Consider the following 22,575-nt stretch of genomic DNA (forward strand, 5'->3'; position numbering starts at 1 on the left):
ACCCTGGGGCGTGAACCAACCCACCACAATGGCAATATTGGGCCCCATGGGCACCATACCCTCGAGAACACAGGCGCTACTCCACCTCAACCAGGCGCAACACTTGCCTAGCACCACTACCTGACGAACCTGCCAATGACACAAGACACCAGGCAGCACTGTCATACTTGCAGGATCAACCAAGTCCTGCTCCTATCCCAGTAGAGCCGGAGGTTACGCCTGAAGAAGCCTTACTTCCCCCTCCTCCAACATCGTCAGATGACTTCTCAAAATTCCAAGACCTTTTAAAAAGAGTGGCCAGTGACTTGAGAATTAACTTGGAGGAAGTCCCTGAACAACAGCATGAGTTAACAGACATCCTACAACCCTCTTCTTCTTCTAGGGTTGCATTACCAATCAACGTAGCCCTTTTAGAACCTGCTGAGTCCATCTGGCAGACTCCAGCTACAAGCCTACCTACCTGTAAACAAGCGGACCGGAAGTACTTCATCCCTTCTAAGGGCTCTGAATTCCTTTTTACCCATCCGGTGCCAAACTCATTGGTAGTAGATGCAGTGAACCAAAGGACCAAACAACAGTATTCCCGCTCCACCCCGGCCAACAAGGAAAGTAAACGCTTGGACCTCTTTGGTCGTAAAGTATATACATCCTCAAAGTTACAATTTCGTATTGCTAATTATACTGCAGTTCTCGCAAAATATGACCACAGAAACTATAATAAATTCATGAACTTTATTGATGACATTCCAGAACAGAAGAAACAACAATTCACAGCTCTGGTTTCCGAGGGACAAATCATATCACGTACCGCTCTTCAAGCGGCCCTCGATGTAGCCAATACTTCAGCAAGATCGACCGCCACAGCAGTGGTCATGCGCCGAGGGTCATGGCTCTCCTCCTCTTTCTTTCCTCGAGAGGTCCAGAGTACCATTGAAGATCTTCCTTTTGACAGTGAAAAACTTTGCTTCCACCACAAACGACGTACTTCATCCAATGAAGGACTCAAGGGCAACCCTCCGATCCTTAGATCTCCAGACACCTATGACCAGAAGGCGACAATATAGATATCAAACTTACCAACGTCCACGCTACCCCGCATATACACAACACTTCCATAGATCACAGGAGCAACAACAACAACAGCAATGCCAGAGACCGAGATTCCAGCGTCGTCGTCCTAATTCTGCGGGGGCGCCTCAACCCCCTCCAACTAATAAACAAATTTGAAGGCTTGGTCGAGGGTTTAGAAAACAGCGTTCCCACTTCAGCCAGTACACCTATTTTTGGACACCACCTACGACCATTCTCAATTCTCCCATCAATGGCAGAACATTACCACCGACAAGTGGGTTATAGAGGTCGTTACAATTGGCTACTCCATCCCCTTCCTCTCCTTGCCTCCCATCCACCCTCCCCGTCCCTCTTCAGGGACCCTTCTCACGAGCAACTACTCCTCCAAGAAGTGCAACATCTCCTTCAACTGGGAGCAATAGAAATTGTGCCTGAACGACACAAAGGGAAGGGTTTTTACTCCCATTATTTCTTAACAGAAAAGAAAACTGGGGGATGGCGACCAATCCTCAACCTCAGGCGGCTCAACAAATTTGTCAAAAAGCAAAAGTTCAAGATGGTTACTCTCACTACCATAATCCCAGCGCTGGAGCAGGGCAATTGGTTTTCAACCCTCGACCTACAGGACGCCTATTTTCATGTGACTACACACCCGTCCCACAGACGCTTCCTATGTTTTACCCTTGGCTCAACACATTTTCAATACAGGGTTCTCCCCTTCGAACTGTTCACGGCCCCTCATGTTTTTTCCAAGATCCTAGCTGTAGTCACTGTCTACCTCAGGAAACAAGGGGTCATAATATTTCCTTACTTGACGATTGCCTCCTCAAAGCCTCAACGTTCGACGAAGCTCTCCAATTCACTTGACTTGCTGTCGATTGTTTCCTATCTCTAGACCTGCAAATAAGCAAAAACAAATCCACATTATGCCCCACCCAACATCTGGAGTTCATAGGAGCATACCTCGACTCCCGGGTGGGATTGGCATCTCTCCCACCCGACCGCTTCAACTCCATAAGCCTACTGGCCACAAAACTTCGCAACAGTCCCCAGGTCACTGCCCGAGACTGTCTCCAAATACTAGGTCACATGGCCTTGTGCACTTTTGTGGTCCAAAATGCATGACTCTACACGAGGTGCTTCCAAGCGTGGTTGAGCACGGTTTACAGACCAAATGTGCACTCTCTAAACAAGACTCTCTCCATACCTTTCTGAGTCAAAGATTCTCTACTGTGGTGGACAGTTCACTCCAACCTCTGCTCTGGAGTCCCCTTTCTTCAGGAAGCTCCATCCCTCATACTGACTACCGATGCATCTCTGACAGGATGGGGTGCACACATATCTCACCACACAGTCCAGGGGCTATGGTCTTCAACCGAAACCTCTCTGCACATAAATGTCCTAGAACTTCGAGCCATACGCAATTCGTGCTGTCACTTCCTCCCACTAATCAGGAATCACCATGTACGCATAATGACAGACAACATGGCATGCATGTTCTACGTAAACAAGCAGGGAGGGGCTCGCTCCCACTCACTTTGCACAGAGGCTATGAAGCTCTGGAATTGGTGCCTTGCGAACAACATCCGGATATCAGCTGCCTGTCTTCCCGGAGTGATGAACACCACAGCGGACGAACTAAGCAGACGCTTTCCCTGGGATCACGAATGGGAGATAGACAAGAAAACCATTCACAACATATTCCGCATTTGGGGTCACCCAATCATAGACCTCTTTGCAACTGCGAAAAACACGAAATATCCTGACTTTTGCTCCAGAGCGGGACTGGGCAAACATTCCCTGGGAGACGCATTCATGATCCCATAGCACCGAAACTTACTGTATGCAGTTCCCCCAATACCGGTTCCCAACAGGGTCCTGATAAAAATACGAACAGTCCGTGCCAAGGTGATCCTGATTGCCCCGTCGTGGCCCAGACAACTGTGGTTTCTGTTCCTCACCAGAATGTCGATTCGACCACCAATTCCGTTGCGTCTCATCCCGAACCTCCTATTACAGCAACACGGCTGATTTCTTCACCCCAACCTGTCCATGCTTCACTTCAAAGCCTGGTTCCTACATGGTTCTCCCAAAACGAACTAGCTTGCTCTGACTAAGTTCAAAGAGTGCTCCTACACAGCAGAACACAATCTACTCACACCACCTATCTACGAAAGTGGAAACGATTCACACATTGGTGTTCAGCTAAACAACTTTGTCCCATGTTGGTATCTCTTCCGCTCATGCTTGACTACCTATTGGACCTTAAGCGATCCGGCCTTTCTTTCAGCTCCATCCGAGTCCATTTAGCTGCTATTACAACCTTTCATGACAAAATTGATGATACCTCTGTTTTTGCTCATACAATCACCAAGCGTTTCCTCAAGGGACTCCAATACCCAGACATTAAACCACCTACCACTCCGTGGGACCTTCACTTAGTGCTATCTTGCCTAACTCAACAAACATTTGAACCCCTAGCCACGTGCTCCCTTTTACACCTTTCGATGAAAACAGCATTTTTAGTGGCAATTACCTCCGCCAGACGGGCAGGAGAAATAGCAGCTCTTATGGCAGACCCACCATATACCCTATTTTTCAAGGACAAGGTTACCCTCAGATTACACCCCAAATTTCTTCCAAAGGTGCATTCCTCATTCCACATTAATGAGCCGATAAACCTACCAACCTTTTTTCCGAAACCACATGCGAACTCATTCGATGCCACAATGCATACATTAGATATACGCAGGGCCTTGTTCTTCTATTTGGATAGAACCAAACCTTTTAGAAACTCTTCTAGACTCTTTTTGTCTCCATCGCGGAGCGTTCCAAAGGGACTCCTATTTCTACCCAGCGACTTTCAAACTGGATTTCTCAGTGCATCCGATTGTGCTATCAGATGAAGAAGGTTACACCTCCAGCCGGCATCAGAACTCACTCCACTAGATCTCTGGCTGCCTCTGTGGCTTTCTTACGCAGAGTTCCCCTGGCCGACATCTGTAAAGCAACCACTTGGTCCTCTGAACACACATGTGTTAAACACTATGCCCTTACTCAGGGCCCTCTCTCTGATACACGATTGGGCAGAGCTATACTATCTATGGCATTCCTATCAGATCCGAAGTCCCTACCTCCTTGAGACACACTGCTTTTAAGTCACCTGGAGTGGAGCACCCACAGGGACATCTCTCGAAGAAGAAGAGGAGGTTACTCACCCTGTGCAGTAACTGACGTTCTTCGAGATGAGTGTCCCTGTGGGTGCTCCACTCCAGGTGTTGGTGCGTCCCTGCGCCTTTGCTCGGAGATTTTTGTATCAGTACTTGTACCGGCCATGCATGCGCAGAGCCTGCTCCCCCGCTCTGAGTCTAGCTTAATAGTACGCATGCGCGGCGGTCTCCTCAGTTCCTTCTCTACAACGGAGGCTACCCCAACTCCGAAATAGAGGGAAGGAGCGTGGGTAGTGGAGCACCCACAGGGACACTCATCTCGAAGAACGTCAGTTACTGCACAGGGTGAGTAACCTCCTCTTTGGCAGGGTGGAAAGTGAGGTGCTCCCAGAAAAGAGTAGGTAGTGGTCTTGCCCTTTCCTTCCTATGCAGCCCTTTCTTCTCTCCTACCCCCATTTACTTTCCCTTCCTTACTTGGTATCCTCCATTTCCTTCCGCTCCACTTACTGTCCTTCCATTCTTTTAGCCCTCCCTACTCCCTTACTTGTTCTGCTCTTCCTGACTCTCACTATATTTCCTTCACTCCCTACCCACGTCTTCCTCTGCAAATCCCATCACTTTTTGCATTCTCAGTACAGACTCCTCGATTCCAGGTCTCCTCTTCACTCCACAAGCCCCTGACTTCTGTTTCTTCTTCTTCTTGCTGCCATGTTCTTTCTCTCCCCAGTACAGCGCTTTGTTCCCAACCCTCTCAAAATTACTCCCCTTAACACACCTCCTGTCTTCCCCACAGCTCTCTTCACCTTGTATGCATCTCTTACCCTTTGCTGGTGAATAAGGAGGTGTTATTTACCCTTTCACGTAATGCAAGAACCAGGAGTCCCCCAATGAAATTATAGGTAGCAGGTTTAAAACAAATAGAAGGAAGTACTTCCTCATGCAATGTACAGTCAACCTGTAGAACTCTTTGCCAGTATATGTTGTGAAGTCCAAAACTATAACAGCATTCAAAAAAGAATTAGATAAGTTAATGGATGATAGGTCCATCAGTGACTGTTAGCCAAGATGGTCAAGGATGTAACCCCATGCTCTGGGTGTCCATACCCTCTGACTACCAGAAGGTGGAAGTGGACAACGGGATGGATCATTCAATTCCCTCTAAAGCACCTGGCATTGGCCACTGTCGGAAGACAGGATACTGGGCTAGATAGACCATTGGTCTGACCCAGGATGGCTGTTGTTATGTTGCTTCCCTCCTATTGCAAAACCTGTATTGTCAACTCTTGCGATATTTGTTTGCTTCCTTAAAGACCCAGCTCCTGGAGTCGTGAATGGGAATCTTAGTTTTTGCAATTTCATGGCTTTTTTTTTTTTTTATTTGTAAAAATTTCTCCAGGGTTGTAGAGAAAAATCTTGAAAAGTGACCTGAGTGCCATCCTAAAGGTTAAAAAAAGGCAAATAAGAAATATATTTTTATTTTTATAAAATCTCATGATTTTGGGGGGTCTGACTGGTGATTTTTTTTTAATGCTTGGGGTTGGCAATATTGCATACCACTCATTACTATTATTATTTGTATTACTATATCACTTCGGACCCCAGGTCAATGTGCTAGGCACTGTACAAACACAGAACAGAAAAATGGTTCCTACTCAGAAAAGCTTACATTCTAAGTATAAGACAAGAGAACAGATAGATGGGGGAGCACAAGGCAGCAATGAGACAATATTGGTCAGTCTGATGGGTAGTGGTCTCAGCACATCAGCATCTTAACCTCTCCTCCACCCCTTCCATCACTCCCTTTCTGTCCCTCCACAAATCCGTCTCCCCACCCACTCCTCCCCCATTCCCTTCCTTCTCTGGGAGACTGACTCAGGGAGAAAAGTGTCACCATCCCCCAGATTCTTGTTGGAGGTCACCTATGCAAAGCACTGATCAACCCACCCGCCCCTTCCTACCTAACTTGTGAGATCTGTCAAAATCAGAACCTAAGTGTACGTGTGGCTGCAGATGGAGGAAGGAAGTTAGTCAGTCAATCAGTCTCCCAATCTGCAAGCAGCATAGCAGCTTTGGGGGTTGCAGTATTCCAAAGGAAGGAAGAGGTGGCTGTATGTGGCAGCCATTTCAGCAAAGAATTAAGAAGGCAATAGGTGACTTGGGTGGTTCTGCTGTCATGCAGGGACACACATCTGTGATTCCCTTCTGGCCTGAGAATTTGGTTAGATTGCATATAATAGATATAACTTATGAACTCTTGAGCTAGAGGAACTGGCTTGGCTTTACTCAGGAAGATGTCTGTCTAAAAACTCTGGCTGACATACTGGCTCTATTGAAATCAAAGGGAATTTGATTTCAAGGGCTAATATTTCACATCTTATGTGTATGTTGTTTGTTCGTTTTTTTTCCCCATCCAGATGGATTCAAAAAGTGAACCCAGCTCCAAACTGATTCACAGTGCATTCAAGGAGGCAATAAAGGTGCTGCAGGAAAAAGGAGTGGTTTTCCAGAAATCAAATAGCCCCAAGGATGTATATCATGTAAGGAACTGAATTGCAGTTATGGAGATGTGTAACCAGAGGTCATGAATGTCACATCAGGCAGGAGGCGCTCTGCAATATGATTGAATCACATAGTCCTAAAGGCCCTTTCAACAGGGTGAGATGGACCCTGGGGGGTCTGTTTACATGTTCAGAAGTTTTAGCTCTCTTCATTGCTTCTTATTCTCTTCAATATCTTGTCAGTTTATTTGTGTCCGTGTTTGAGAGAGCTAGACAGCTGCTGCCTCTTGGTGACCAGCAACTGCAGTGGACACCCCTTGCAACCCCACACATTTATCAGATGTTACCACACAGTGAGACCATCCTGCACGTTCCCAGAGGAGAGGTGCAAAGCAACAACACCCTTATGGTCCACAGGCACTGGATCTATCAAGTGAATGCAAAGGGAACCACCTCCTTTGGTCTAACCTAGTTTCAGCTAGGAGTGGCTCTCTCCTTACCTAGAGGTAGCACTCTGACTCCCTCTCCATTGGGTTTCCAAGTCCCTCTGAGTGATTTCTTTATACCAGTAGGTGCCTTATGTTATGGCTTTCAGAGATGCAGAGGCTGAGTCTCTCATGTTTTTCTCCTTAGAGGAACTGTTGAGGCCAATAAACTGCATAAATCTGACTCGTATTAGGATTTAAGCCATTACCTTAAAATCAAAGAAATCTGGATTTTTGAGCTCTAGTGCTCATGAGAATGAGAGACTAAGAGCAGGGGCTAAAGCCAACAGTAGCCGAGACAGGTGCTATGTAAGTTTTCTACTTGCAGTTCTACCACATACCACATATACACATTCCTTTCAGCTCTGCAACTGCACCTCAGTCCTGACCTGCAGTATGGTCTGTTACTGCAATGCTGAGCCTCTCCCATGCAGCTCTGCCAATGCACATTAAACTTGCTGTACCACCTACATTCCAGCGCTCATGTTCCCTCCACAAAATCCAGCTTTGCCTATGCAATTCAGTCCTAACCTGCTGCATCCCAGGCTGTTCCAGACCTCGGTCTTCTTTCATTAGGCTGCTTAGTTACATGGTGGCTTTGTGATGTCCAACAAAGGATGGGACCTATCAAACTCCTATCCCCTGTTAGCTGAAGTAGGATTGGAACCCTGTGCTCTAGAAATAGCAGACTAGTGCACTTACATGTTGCATTGCTCACCCTCCTTTGGGAATGATTCTTATGTCCTGTCTTTCACCTAATTGTTATTAATGTTTGTTTGTTTGTTTGCTTATAAAAAGAATAATTTGAAGATGGAACTGACTATTTTTGTATATAGCACAAATGCAAAGGTGCAGTCACGGTAAAGTTAGGCTAGCATGTACCTTCGTAGTTCATGTGTTGCAGAATAGACTGCTGTGAATCAGCAATTTCTCTTGCATCTTCTAGGTGACTGACCAGGATAAGGAGTTACACAACGTGATCCTTGGTGTTGTCAAAGCAGATTGTCGAAAACCCAAACGTAAGTAGTTGTGTGGTCTGGTCTCTGAGCCAGTGCTGACCCATCATAGACAACAGTATCTCCTCCTGCCACTCAGTTAGAATAGCCCTTTCCCTTTGTTCCTGAACCCGAACTTAAGTCTGTCTTATCCTCCCTCTCTTCTTTGTGCAGCCAAAAACCTGGTGCAGGGCAGGCCTAGAGTTGTCTTGAACATGGGAACTGGCGACAAAGCTAAGCAGGGAGAAAGCACGTCAATTCTGAAATGTGCAGCCACTGTGAATGCTGTATCAGAGGGGTAGCCGTGTTAGTCTGAATCTGTAAAAAGCAACAGAGGGAAATTTCCAGAGGCAGGTATAAATCAGTATGGAGATAATGAGGTTAGTTCAATCAGGGAGGGTGGCCAGTCCTCGCCCACAGACAACCCGCCAACCTTAAGCATATTCTCACCAGCAACCATGCACCGCACCATAATAACTTTAACTCAGGAACCAACCCATGCAACAAACCTCGATGCCAACTCTGCCCACATATCTACACCAGCAACACCATCACAGGACCTAACTAGATCAGCTACAACATCACCGACTCATTCACCTGCACATCCACCAATGTTATATATGCCATCATGTGCCAGCAATGCCCCTCTGCTATGTACATTGGCCAAACTGGACAGTCACTATGCAAGAGGATAAATGGACACAAGTCAGATATCAGGAATGGCAATATACAAAAACCTGTAGAACACTTCTGGCCACATAATAGCAGATGTAAAGCTAGCCATCTTACAGCAAAAAAACTTCAGGATCAGACTCCAAAGAGAAACTGCTGAGTTCCAGTTCATTTGCAAATTTAACACCATCAGATCAGGATTAAACAAAGACTGTGAATGGCTATCCAACTACAGAAGCAGTTTCTCCTCCCTTGGTGTTCACACCTCAACTGCTAGCAGAGCACCTCACCCTCCCTGATTGAACTAACCTCGTTATCTCCATACTGATTTATACCTGCCTCTGGAAATTTCCATTACTTGCGTCTGATGAAGTGGGCATTCACCCATGAAAGCTTATGCTCCAATACTTCTGTTAATCTTAAAGGTGCCACAGGACCCTCTGTTGCTTTTCACTGTGAATGCTGGAGACTTGGATCTGAATCCAGTGGAGGATTTAGGTTTCAGAAGGAACAGAGTTAAATGGGGCTAGGTCAGCCCCTAGTGGTTGGTAGCTTTACACTGCTGAATAAATAGGCAAACTTTGTCAGCTGTGTCAGTATGGGAGATGTCACAAAAGGGATAGTGTGGACTGAGCTGCCTTCTCTAAGGAGTAGATTTTTAGGAAATTTTTAGGTGAAATTGATCCCTATGCCATGGGCCCACGCCCCATTTAAGACCATAGGGTGAAATCCGGACTCCACTAAAGTCAAGAGAAAAACTCCTATTGACTACAGTGGAGCCAGGATTTCATCCATAGACCATAGGCTTTAAGTGATGGATAGACAATGTGTGGTCCCTGTGCATAGGGATCACACATAGTAATTTCTTAGCAGACCATGTGCCTTTAAAATTGCCCCTTTCTCCCAAATCCAGTGTGTCATTGCCATAGCGATTACTTGTTTGATTTGAGGTACCTGTCCTAATGATAAATGTACATTTGCTATAGTGCTTTTTTTACTCCTCTCATTCCAAAACCCTTGGCAGAATGTGACACATGGGGATCATTCACTCATCGCTGAAATGCAGCCACTTGTGGACACAGTATACAACAGCATGGTATAAACTGCTCAAACACTGTTTGTAGTGTTGTAGACAGGTTGGTCCCAGCAGATGAGAGGGACAAGCTAGGTAAGGTAATATCTTTTATTGGACCAACTTTTGTTTGGTGGAAGATTCAAGCTTTCAAGCTACACAGAGCTCTTCTCACCCCTACCTTGTCTAGCTAGAACATGTCAGCTATTCTGTGCTAGCAGCACTAAACTAGTTTTTCCAGGAGGGAATGAGAAGAATAACTGGGGTAACTTGGCATGTCTGAATATAGTTGCCTGATGTACCTGGACACCAACATTAGTGCTGCTAGTAGCCTATCTCTGCTGATGCCTACAAGAAATCTGCCAACTAAGGATGACTAGACAGAGGGACAATTGAAATAGCTGATATTTTTATTTAGAAAAAGACTTCCAAATGTATTGTAACATTATCTCACTGTGTATGTATTGTAGTTCCACTGGCTAGCTACCTTGTACTGTCCACCTCCTACCCTCACTTCTTCGGTCTTGCCTTAAATTTGAATGTAAACTTTTTGAAGGCAAGAGCTGTCTTCCTTGGGTGTGGGGTGGGGGGTGGGGGTGTGTATGTACTCCACCTAGTGTACTAGAGCCCCAATCCTGATATGCGACTTTGGGTGCTACGGGAATTCATTAATAATTCTGAGAGACATGTTCAAATATCCCATAAATTGTTAGGGGCTCTATTTTTCATCTCATCCAGAAGACAGCATAGTGCTTCTAATGGTATCTTGGGGCATTTGGTTCGGTATCTATTACTCAGCAGCACCTGCTCCCCTCCCCATTACTACACTACTATCTGAACGCCCCACAGCGCCCCTGTGAGGCTAGGAGGTATTCTGCCCCATTGAACAGACAGGGAGCCGAGGCACAGAGAGATTAAGTGACTTGGTCAGAATCACAGAGTCAGTGGAAGAGCCAGGATCTCCTAAATCTCATTCCAGTGCTTTAACCACAACACCATCCTTTCTCTCCTGCGTCCAAGCAAGGAGTGACAACTAGTGAAATACCAACTCTGCTTCATGAAGAACCTGAGTTTTCCTGGCAGGTCACTCATCTGCATACTGACCAGGCATGATTCTGCTTAGTTTCAGATTTGATGAAATTACAGCTGCAGGATGCTTGTCTCAGAACAAATACGTCTGCTTAATCTGATCAGTGGCTAATTTGATTTTTTTTCTTTGACTCAGAATCGTGGTAAATTATTTTGTATTGCAAAGGACACAATTTTCAGGTCTGTTTTCTATCACTCTGTTGGCTTTCTGTAGGATTGTTTGTCTAATATGATCACAGAAAATATAGAATTGTCATGCAATCAACTGGAAAGGCTGAAGTTCTCTTGGAGATCAAAGCAGAAATAGCCTGTGGCCACAAAAAATGGATAAAATAATGTGTGGTCAATGTTGTTGACTTTAAAGGCGGTACTGTGCACTATGCTGGCTCTCATATGCCCTCTGGTGGTTGTGGGTAACCAAACAAACCACTTTGAACTGTGGAAACCTACTTTGAGGTGAGATAATTGAAAGGCACTAACTCAACAACTCTTACTAGTTGAAAGAAATTCCCACAGCTTCTTTCAAGAAAGGAAATCTTTGTCTATTCAGTCTTTGGTAGCTAATTACAGTTATCTTTCTGCTAACTTTTAAGATAAACTGTCAGTCAACCAGTTTGTAAATATGATGTGAGTTATTATAGTATAAGCCAACATCCTGAATGAATAAACTCTTATACTATATGAGTCCTAGAATATGATTAAATGAGGTTCCCGTAAAACTATTCTATAATACAATTCAAAGACAGTCCTGGTCTGGAACAAGTGCAGTCGCAAACAACCAAGTCCACAACAAACACCCTTTGAGAGGCCAGCTTGGGACTGACAGCATGGCCCAAAGGCAGCTAGAATTGTCATTAGAATTTGTCTCCAGAGGCATGACAAAACAGAGGGCTCCTAAGACAGCTTCTTCCCTGGTTTTATCTGCTAGGTTGAAATCAGGACCAGGGAGGGCTCTGTTTTATCACCCATGCTGCCAAATATCTACATGAAATTACCTGGGGCATCCCTGTATCAATTGTTGATGATGGGCAATGACTGCCAGCTCTATACCTCGCTCATCTCTGCCAATGATAGTACTGTTGTTGTCTGCCTATCTCAGAGCTTGGCTGAGATAAGTGTGTGGGTAGAAGTGAGAAGTAAGAGGGTAACTTTATGAAGATCATTTCAGCATCTCCCACTAGAGAGGGAATCTGCCCTCAAATGGTCAGGAGTGATTCTGGGCTGCTCAACGCTTCTGCACATACGAGGACCAATGGCTGCCAAAAATGTCCTCTTCCCTCTGCCTACTGTTGGATGATGAGCTGGGTCATACCTTCATGACTTAGATTGGGCCATTGTAGCATGTTGTATTTGGGAATGAGTGCTCTGGCCTTCTTAAAACAAACCTCCAACTGATCCAAAGTGCAGTAATCCATCTCTTTAGCAACACTAGCTACCAAGAGCACATTATCTCAGTATTCCATGTACTGCACTCATACAATGTTCGCTCCATTTTAAGAAACCAGTTAAGACGCTCCATGCAAGAGGTTCTCTTTTAGGCCTATCTTATCTTGCACAGCAGCTATGCAACTGTCAGTCTCACAGGTCACACTTGTGAGAGCAGGGAATTGAGCTTTCTCAGCAGGTGGCTCAAGACCTATATGGCCTTTCCTTCTAGAGGTGGGAAGAACAGTCACAGACCTCACAGCTTTCCCAACTAAGTGTTAGTTTCCCAGTACTCCAGCCTCATCTGTTCTGCTACAACTGAGATAGCAGGAAGAGCAGAACCTCGCGCGCACACTCTTTTAATGCTTATTTCCACTGATGTCCCCAAGAAGAGGGAGAAATCTGTTCCACTTGTTGGACTCTTTCTTGCTTCAGTTCAGTTTTTGGGAGGCACGGTGATCCTGCAGCACTAGATAATGAAATGGGGTGGGGAAAGTGTTACAGGTGTGGCTAGCAGAGCTCCTGCTTCATGGATCCTCCAGCCAAATCCCCCTTCCATGGGTAGGATGCAGCAGCCACAGACACTGCTGCAGGCCATAAGCAGTGCTCTGCACTTGGGAAGGGGGACTCTTCTCCTGCCATTGTTCCATGCATCATGTGAACCAGGTGAGCAAAGCCCACTTACTCTGGCTTTACCCAGGCTGAATATAGGGGAAGGCTTTCGCCGTAAGGCAGCACAGCAAATGTCATGTTGTTCAGGGGTTAGGGGCATCTTTATAGACCAGGAATTATTTTGTGGAAGTCCCATGGCCTGTGTTGTACAGGAGGTCAGACTAGATGATCAGTGATTCTTTCTGGTCTTGGAATCTATGAACTGTTGTAAGAGAAGTCCTTTGTAGGTAAAAAGCCTTTCAGTTCACTCCTCTTTATGGAATGTGAAAGTCACTAAAACCCAAGATCACAAAAATCTGTGACCTTCTATTCAGGCAATTGCCTGAGGAGGCTGTAAAATGTAGACAAGTATCAGGGGGTAGCCGTGTTAGTCTGTATCTACAAAAACAACAAGGAGTCTGGTGGCACCTTAAAGACTAACAGATTTATTTGGGCATAAGCTTTCGTGAGTAAAAACCTCACTTCTTCGGATGCATAGAGTGAGGTTTTTACTCACGAAAGCTTATGCCCAAATAAATCTGTTAGTCTTTAAGGTGCCACCAGACTCCTTGTTGTTTTTGTAAAATGTAGAATTATTCATTTGTTTTGCTGGTGTATAAAATAGGTGTAATGCAACACCTTGGCCACAAGGTGTCAGCATTGGGTAAACATTCACTACTGGCTGGGTTTAGACTGGAGCTTTAAAACTCAGACCAGTCAAATGTGGACAAGAATTTCCACTGGGTCTCTTCTGAGTGAGCTGCAGACTGAGGGACTGAATAGCTTGAGAGACTGTAGATGGAGATTTACAACTCAAAGAGTGGTGTCCCAAATTCATTACCATTGTTCAGGCTGTGCCCGCGTGTATTTGAGCTCCTTGCCTTCTCTGGCAGTCTTGTCTAACCGATAACATGTTTTCGTGATTATTTTTTAGCCCTAACACTGGCACTTCTCAGTGAAGTTAATGGGAACATTAGCCAATGTAAGGACTGCAAACTCAGCTCCCTGATCCCCTTCCTTCTAAAGTCCATGACCTCTGCTCTAACCCCTGTGCCCTCCTCTTGTCTAACAGCATTTGTGTGTACGTGACTGATCTGTATTTGTGATAGCTGATATGAGGCAACTGGAAACCTATGCTGGTCTTTTCCACCCTGGCTGCATTTTACCTTTGTTTCTACAGATGCTGAAAAGGGCTGCCATTTTCTTCACATCTTGTGTTGTGTTCGCCAGACCTACAGTCCTTATCTAAGTGAAATGGTGATGCATCGTGTCCTGAACCTGCTGGAGAGAAACAGTGATATTGTCAGCACCATGGAAGAATACTACATGGCTTTCTGAAAAGAAGAAATAAGATGCAGGACATCTATTTGTGCATGGTGCAGGCAGAACAAAATTTAACCCAGTAACCACATTGCCAGAAAGAGTAGAAAGGACTCAGCAATGACACTGAGAAGCTAAATTGGAGAAGGAAAGTGGAATGTTGACTCAGAAATGCTATTGGTTCCATCTGACTCTGGTTCCTTGAAAAAATACACCCCTCACGCTTTGCTTTAAAGCCCATGCTGATTTCTGCTACTCCAGGAATTAAAATATACAGGGATCATTAGAGAGTGAAAGTTGTTGTACAGTATCCAAATATCACAGTCTGCTAGGTGCAAGCTACCTGAAGAAGTGAACATTCTGAATACAATCACGGTTCTTCCTGATATGCTTCTCTTTCTCCAACCATAGTACTTCCAAGTGGTACAGCCTAATGGCACCTCTATGTGCATGTGCTCTAACAGCCCTAAGTTGCTACTACCGAGACCACTGGTTATAGTAATAGTCTCATCTGTGCTTAAAGACGGCAGTGTTGTGACCTGTCTCCATGTGACGGATATGCTTTCGAATACATGTTCTCTAAGTAGATCTGTCTCCCTTTTTAAATGTGTGTTGTAAAGACCAGTGGAAGGCACTTTCTGATACCTGGCATGCACTGTATGTAGCCTTCATTCCGTCAGTGCCAGCATGATCTCATGCGCATTTCCCCAGTTTGCATGTCCAACTCAAGGGGGGTTTTTGGGAGCAGCAGCTAGCTAGGAGGCAAGGGTAATGTGTCTCCTAAAAGCATACTTACCTCCTCCTACCTCCCCATAAGGAACAACCTAGCCCATTGCTTGTAAAGCGTGTTCGGATCCCTCCAGATATTAATACAAGTTCTTGTTGATTAATTTGGACCCAAATTAAGCTCCTGTTCTCACAAATCAGCCATTACTTCATTTTTTCTGTAAATAGCTCTCAACATGACAAATACTGATCCAGGAAACAAAAGTTCATGGAAAAGAGCATGCCAAAACCATGGGAAGTCAGGGAATTGCACCAGTCTCATCTCCCCTCTCTTTGCTTGCTCTGCATCCCTGCCACAGTTAGGAAGGCCAGTATCACCTCTTTGTGCTTGGATGGGGACTGAAATTTGTGGAATGACATTGAATGAAAGAAAGCGAGCATTGACTAAGCTAATGGGTAGGACATCTGACCAAGAATAATTAAAACTCAGATGTATGCCCAGGTTCAACGCCCAGTGCTGCTCAGCATTTAAACCTACAGGACTGGTTCCTTGAGGCTTGCTCTAACTAATCTGTTCCATTAATGGAGGAATGTGTCTTTAACTTGAAATGAGTAAAAAGTGCTGCTTGCCTCGTTCCTCTGTCTCCCACTTGAAATAGCAATCTCCCCAGAGCTACATTTAGCAGATCAGCATAGCAGAGAAAAATAAACCAGATATATGTACTTGGAAAGCCAGCAAGTGGTGTGTGCGTGTCTTGGTTTGGTGATACATTATACGCCTCGTTTTGAAATGTAGCTGAAGTGGGATATAGGCAAATAGAAAGGCATGATGAAACATGTGGCATTAGCATTCAGATGTCTATAGAAAAATCCGCTTTAGATGGTGCATGTGTCCTGAGTGCAAAGTTATGTTTGACTCACTACTTCATCTATTTCCCCGCCTCCTGTGGATCTTGACTGCCAATTTCCCAGTTGGCTGTTGTTATTCCTTGCATTATTACTACTTGGTTTTTTGCTCCACATTATATACCCTGTCCCCAGACCTCAGCATGTGTCCAGACAGGTGCAGAAAGGATGTATTTATTCACAAGGAGATTGGATAGGGGGTTAAAAAAGAACCAGAACTGTCCGGGAGACATTCTTATAATAAAAGAAGGCAGGGAGTGGAGTCCAGGTCATGATTCAATCTAGTAGGAAAAAAGTCGGGCTTGATTACAGCTGGTCCACTAAAATAAATTTGTCTGATCTAAGCCCCAAAGGGGGAAGGGCATTTTGTGTTTGTTTTCAGCTCTGATACTATTTGAAGAGGTTCAGTTATAAAAAATAGAGGCTGCCCATGGAAGAATAGAAGGTATAGGGACGTCAGTTCCTGGCTTAGAATCTGAATTCCCCCTTAGTAGTAACTGAATATTTAATAGCCATTTCACCTAGGTTATTAAATGGCCTAGGTGAAATGAGTTTTCAGAGCAAATGGGGGTCGTTTTTGGGAAGAGTGTGAATGGGGATCCGTAGTCTATTTTTTTTAGTGGACAAGTGTTAGGCATGACAAATGCTAGTAACTGGCCACCTCTCCCTTAGAGACCTAGGCTGGCCATTTGTTTTTTTGTTTGTTTGTTTTTGTGGGTTTTTTTTTTTTTAAACCATCCCATTGCGTTAGCAGATGTTAATTCTGCTGATAAAGGATTAAATGAGTACTGCTGACTTGCTGAGAAATGTATTGGACTTTGCTGCCAGTGTAAAAGGGAAGTGGAATTGGTTATCTGGGGCGAGAGAACTGAGGGTGTGGGCTGAGCAGTCATTGGGGAGGAATTCTGCAAGCAGCTGAGCCTTGCGGGGGAGGGGGAAAAAGGATTGGGCTCAGAAGCTGAGGCCAGGTCTACACTACAAATTTATATTGGTATAATTACATAGCTTGGGGTGTGCAGTATTCACACAGCTGAACGAGGTAGTTGTTCTGACCTCACCCCTGGTGTAGGCAGCCCTCCCGTCGACATAGCTACCGTCTCTCGGGGAGGTGGATTAACTACTCCGATGGGAGAAGCTCTCCCCCGTTGACGTAGTAGCATCTTCACTAAAGTGCTACAGTGGTGCAGCTACTTTGGTGCCACTGCACCGCTGTACGTGCAGACAAGCCCTAAGTTTCATGAACTTCAGAGCGAGATCCATTGGTGCACTGGTTCTGGTTTTGTTTTAGTAACTTGCCCTGCTATACCTTCCATCCAGGAACCTCAATATACTTTACATTCCATAATGAATGAATCTGCACCACACCCTGTCAAGCAAGCAGATGGTTATCAAAGCCCCACGTAGTCCACAGTAGGGCCCCCTTCTTTCCACCTGATCTCTGCAGTTGTCCAATGTGCCATCATGTAAATTCTGTAGCAGCTTTAATGGAGGTTTGTTTTCTTTTACATGTAAAAGTGAATAATCCATTTAGGATAATATCCATTGTGTATTTATGCTGATTTTTTTGAATTCAGCAATGCCCCTGTGTGCTGCAGATGTCTGTACAGACATTGGAGAAGGTGGCAATGGGAAGCTGGAGGTTTAGGCAACTGGGTTGGGATGTAATTGGGGCTTTTCTATGCTGGAAGTTGTAAAGCTTTAATTATACTGGTATAGTTAAAGTGTAAATAAATAACCCCCCAGTGTGGACACAGTTACACCAATATAAAGGTGTCTTAGGCTACATCTACACTACGGGGCGGGGGGGTTGATTTAAGATACGCAAATTCAGCTACGCATGCAGCCGACTTACCCCGCTGTAGGGGCGGCGGCAAAATCGACCTCTGCGGCTTCCCGTCGACGGCGCTTACTCCCACCTCTGCTGGTGGAGTAAGAGCGTTGATTCGGGGATCGATTGTCGCGTCCTGACAGGACGCGATAAATCGATCCCCGAGAGGTCGATTTCTACCCGCCGATTCAGGCGGGTAGTGTAGACCCAGCCTTATACAGGTATAGTTTATTCCCCTTCCTGTATAGGAACGGGAGTAACTATATTAGTGTGACTGTCCACACTAGGACTTTTAATGGCATAACTACATTGGATAAAAAAAATCGCATCCCAAACCAAAATAGTCTGTCAAAAGTAAAACTTAAGTTTAGACTAGGCCTAACTGGTGGTGGTGTGAGGAATTTAGTGAAAGTACTTTTCTTTGTTTTTGTTCAATTTAAAACCCTTTAGGCAACACAGTCATTAGTAGCCTGCTATGGAGCTGTTTCAAAGGTGTACTTTAAGTGGACTTGACAAGCATGAATTCGTACTCTGGGACTGCTAGATGGCCAGTTCCTGTTTCTATAGAAACAGTTAAGTTGGCAAAAGTCAGGTAAGTGTAATAGGTTTTTAAATCAGTCAGCGTTTATTACCTTGTTTTCCAGTGATCAAATTTCCATGGAAACTGCCTGGGAATTAAAATTAAGGAAGGGGGTAGGAGTAGGGTTCAAAATATTCAGCTGTTGACTTGTGTATCCATGGAAATGGAAGTTGGCCACCTTTCTGTGCCACTAACCTCCTCCCTTTGGTCAGGCAGAAGGAGAGCACCTGGAATTAGAGTTAGGTGCTTTGTGATCAGAGTGTGCCAGTGGGGAGTGTAATAAGTGGCATTTTGCTAGCTCTGCCTGGGTTTAGGTTCAGTGGCTATTAATCTGACTATGAAAATAAGGGAGAAACAGGATTTTTTTTTAAAAAAGTACAGGCAATTCCATATTATAAAGGAAGGCTGTCAACCCAAAATATAACTTAATTTTATCTTCAGACTATCCACCCTCAACTTGCCAAAATATAAATACAGAGAAGAGGGAGGATGGGCTTGTAGTTAAAACATGGGATGGGGAGCCAGGAGCCATGGGTTTCTTCCAGGCTCTGTCACAGACTCCCTGTGAGATTTAGGGCGAAACACTTAATCTGTCTGCCTCAAGATGTGGATTCTAATCCCAGCTCTCTCTGATTTAAGTCACTTCCTCTCTCTGTGTCTTTGCTTGTCTGTTTAAGCCCTTCAGAGTGTTGTGTTTGGCTATGTACACACTACTAAGTTTACGTCAGTATACATTGTGTTGCTACGGGGTGTGACTAAGCCACCACCCTGAGCGACTTAAATTACACCAACCTAAGCGCTGGTGTGGACAGCACTATGTTGGCTGCATCAGTGCAGCTGTGCTACTGTAAACTGTGTATTGTAGCTATAGCCTTTGTGTTGCTTTGCTTGTACCATGTCTAGCACAATGGGACCCCAATCTCTGCTGTGGCTCTTGGGCATTGGTGTAATACAAATAATGAAGAATAATTTATTATAAATTGGAGGCAGGCAGAGTTCTAAATGGCCTCTCTCTCCAGCCTCTTAGTTGGATTATCAATTTCTTGAGGCAGGGACCTTGTCTTTACATATTACACCCAAAAACACATCATCCAGTAATTAGGAAATCCAGCAACACCCATTATTCTGGCATTTTGTAACTTTTGAATGCTTGATTTTGTAACATTAATCTTTTAATATAATTTTTGGTATAATTCCCAAGCTTTTTAGAAAAGCACATGTGTGGGGAGGACAAAAATTCCATTCTGTAGCATAATATTGACACTCAGATGGGTCATCCGCAGGGTTCAAACCTGTAGATCTGCCACTTCAGGTAAGGGAATAACTGATAGCAGTAGTAAGTTGTTATTCTCTCTTTGGACCAGCACTACCAGGGGGGATGAAACACTTTCCAACTGCATTTCACAGATATTTGCTGAGAGTAGAGGAAGGGTGAGACTCCTGAATCTTGAGTTCCGTTCTAGGCTGCGGAGGGAAGTGTGTTTCAGTCAGTATAGATTTTTTTTTTTGTGTGTGTGCCCACTTTCCCCCAAGCTTGATCCCCTTCTTCTCTACCCCTTCTACCCTGTCCCATTCCTGTTTTGGCTAGTCTCCTTGCCTATGCCATCCCAGTTTCCACTCCTCAGGCTTCTCATTTAAGTCTGTTTCCCCCTCCAAGTCCCTTGTCCCAGACTCTTTGCCCAATCAGTCCTAGTTCTCTCCTCCCCCCACCCCCACCCCAGTCTTTCTTTTTCCTGTAGCACTGGTTCACTGTCCCATTCTCCTTGCCTGCTTCTAGTTCCCAGTCTCCCTCCCACCCATCCCAATCCTCTCTCTGCCCCAGCTCTGGCTCTTGTCCCCTCAGAATTCAAACAGGCCAGCTTCCTCAGTGCCTTGGCAGCAGCTGGTGATTGTGAGAACACAGGACCGACATGTGCCTCTGCTTTCAATTGGGCTGCCTGGCCTTAATTCAGCCTGCCACAGTCCAAAAATGCAATTACAGGGACAGTCCAGCTCAGTTCCTGCAGCCCAAGGCTGGATGATGCTTCATGTGGATGGAATCTTCAGAGACTTTTAGCTGTGAAACTCTAGGAAGTCTCTTCTGCATAAGTGCAATCTGCAGTTTTTCAGAGCTTATAACTCTGACAACTTTGGGCAGATTTTCACAGGGATGATAAAGGCACATTCCTGACACAAAGACCACCGCCCTGCCAAATTTTAAATCCCTCTGCCGAAGCATGGGGTTCTAGAACTTCACAAAGAAAAATCACCAGAATTTAGCACCAGCAAAAAAACATTTTTCTCTAGTCCCATTCTTAGAAATGGCAGAATGGGACTGAAATGTCAATAATAATTAATAATAGCCTAAGGCAGACACCCAGCATGGGAGATTTCAGCCCAAACAATTAAAATTTGGCAAAGTTCTATAAGCAACTGAAAACAGGGTCTTATAATGGGGAGTGTCAGGCAACCTTAATAATAAATGGTGCTACCGGTTACACCTGTAATTATATATGTAATGTGTAGTGTAAAGACTATGCTGGTCTAGTAACAATAAAATACAGGTTAAGATGAGCCTAACTTAAGAAGATTCATGTAGATTAGCAAGTAGGATACAGCCAAGAATTAAGGAATTTTCAAGTAAAGGAAATTATTTAGAGGAATTATTTTCTGCAAACACAGACGCACTGAGCAGCACGGTGCCAATTAAGATGGCCCAACAAGCTCTGCAAATGCTTGGATCCAGCTCTTGCCCTGGCTTGCTTTTTGTGATTATTTAGTAGAAAAATGGGTGCTCCCCTTCCAAGAACACGAACTGCACCACCGGGCCAGCTCAGTCAGGCTTATGGGAGCGATCTGTTTACCGGTCTGCAAACTTGCTAGGGCACTTGTATAGCTTCCACAGTAGGTGAGTGGGTGGGACTGAGCCATCCATGTGCTTTAGAGGATTTAGTGTTGTTGCTATTTTTTTTTCTCATCCATTTTTAATTAACGGGATATAAAGGGGAGCGGGGAGGGGAGCCCTGCTGTTACCTTTGAGGCACTGATTCAGCAAGGTAATTAACAACATGCTTAACGCCAGTAAATCCTATTCCTTAACATTAGGCACATACTTCAGTTACTTGCTGAATTGGAAGTTCCTCCTCGTGGCAAAGATCCTGCTAAAAGGAAAGGAAGAACACTGAAGTAAGAGAGGAGGACAGACGTAACGCCTCTCTCAATGATAGGGTCATGTTAGCCTAGATCGGCCCCCTTGTTTCCTGAACATGCATACTTTAACTGTGTTCTGGCCTGGGGTGAGGAGTGTTTGGAATTGTCTTCCTCCAGCCCCCTGCCCACATTAAATCATTCAGGCCCCTTCTGTGTGTAATTCTCCATTGCTGTGATGCCTATAAAAAACTTGACAGCTGGGGTGCTGAGCCCTCTGCCTGTCATGCTGACCAATATTGTCTCATTTTTTCCTCACATTCTCCTGTCTGTCTGTATCCATCTGTTGTCTCTTGTCTTATACTTAGCTTGTAAGCCCTTTGGGGTGGGAAGCATCTTTTTGCTCTGTGTTTGTACAGCACCTAGCACAATGGGGCCCTGGTTGAAGACTGTGTCTCTCAGGCATTTCTACAAAGCCAATAACTAGGGACAATCATCACAGGAGGCAAGTGATAGCAATAGAAATTCTTGTTGGAAAGTCCTAAAGGAAGACTATCCTCAGAAACACAGACAGGAGCAAACAGACACTACTTACAGCAAGTCAACATTTAAAACACTGCCTGGGTGCAGCTGCACCGCTGAAGCACTTTAATGAAGACACTCTTTGCTGATGGGAGAGAGCTCTCCCATCACCGTAGTTAATCCACCTCCCCAAGAGGAAGTAGCTATGGTGGCAGGAGAAGGTCTCCTGATAACATAGCACTGTCTACACAAGGGGTTAGGTCAGTATAACTATGTCGCTCAGGGATGTGGATTTTTCACACCCCTGAGCAACATAGTTATACCACTTATAGGTCTGCAACATAGACCAGACCTTTGCCTTGGTCAGTATCTGGCTTATTGCAAATAAGTAGCTAACAAGGTTTCAGGCATCTGAAACAAGTAGTAAGTGCTAAATGCA

General features: G+C 44.9%; 1 protein-coding gene and 1 long non-coding RNA gene across 10 annotated transcripts in view; one reads left to right on the top strand and one right to left on the bottom strand.

Annotated features, from left to right (window-relative positions):
* STN1 (STN1 subunit of CST complex) overlaps positions 1-17,827 on the top strand; it is a 69,089-nt gene extending 51,262 nt beyond the window's left edge. For all 9 annotated transcript variants that reach the window (XM_034778008.1, XM_034778003.1, XM_034778004.1 and 6 more), the window contains 3 exons: positions 6,656-6,778; positions 8,171-8,243; positions 14,309-17,827. In XM_034778008.1, the coding sequence (XP_034633899.1) occupies positions 6,656-6,778; positions 8,171-8,243; positions 14,309-14,466 (354 nt within the window). In that variant the 3' untranslated portion in view covers positions 14,467-17,827. The remainder of the gene's footprint in view (positions 1-6,655; positions 6,779-8,170; positions 8,244-14,308) is intronic.
* On the bottom strand, positions 776-14,378 carry LOC117881119. The gene is made up of 3 exons (XR_004646696.1): positions 14,295-14,378; positions 1,883-1,968; positions 776-1,039 (listed from the first exon to the last, which is right to left on the bottom strand). It is a non-coding gene; the product is annotated as an uncharacterized LOC117881119 (long non-coding RNA).
* Positions 17,828-22,575: the final 4,748 nt, after the last annotated feature.

Source organism: Trachemys scripta, chromosome 7, assembly GCF_013100865.1.
Source record: "Trachemys scripta elegans isolate TJP31775 chromosome 7, CAS_Tse_1.0, whole genome shotgun sequence".
Lineage (NCBI taxonomy): Eukaryota > Metazoa > Chordata > Testudines > Emydidae > Trachemys > Trachemys scripta.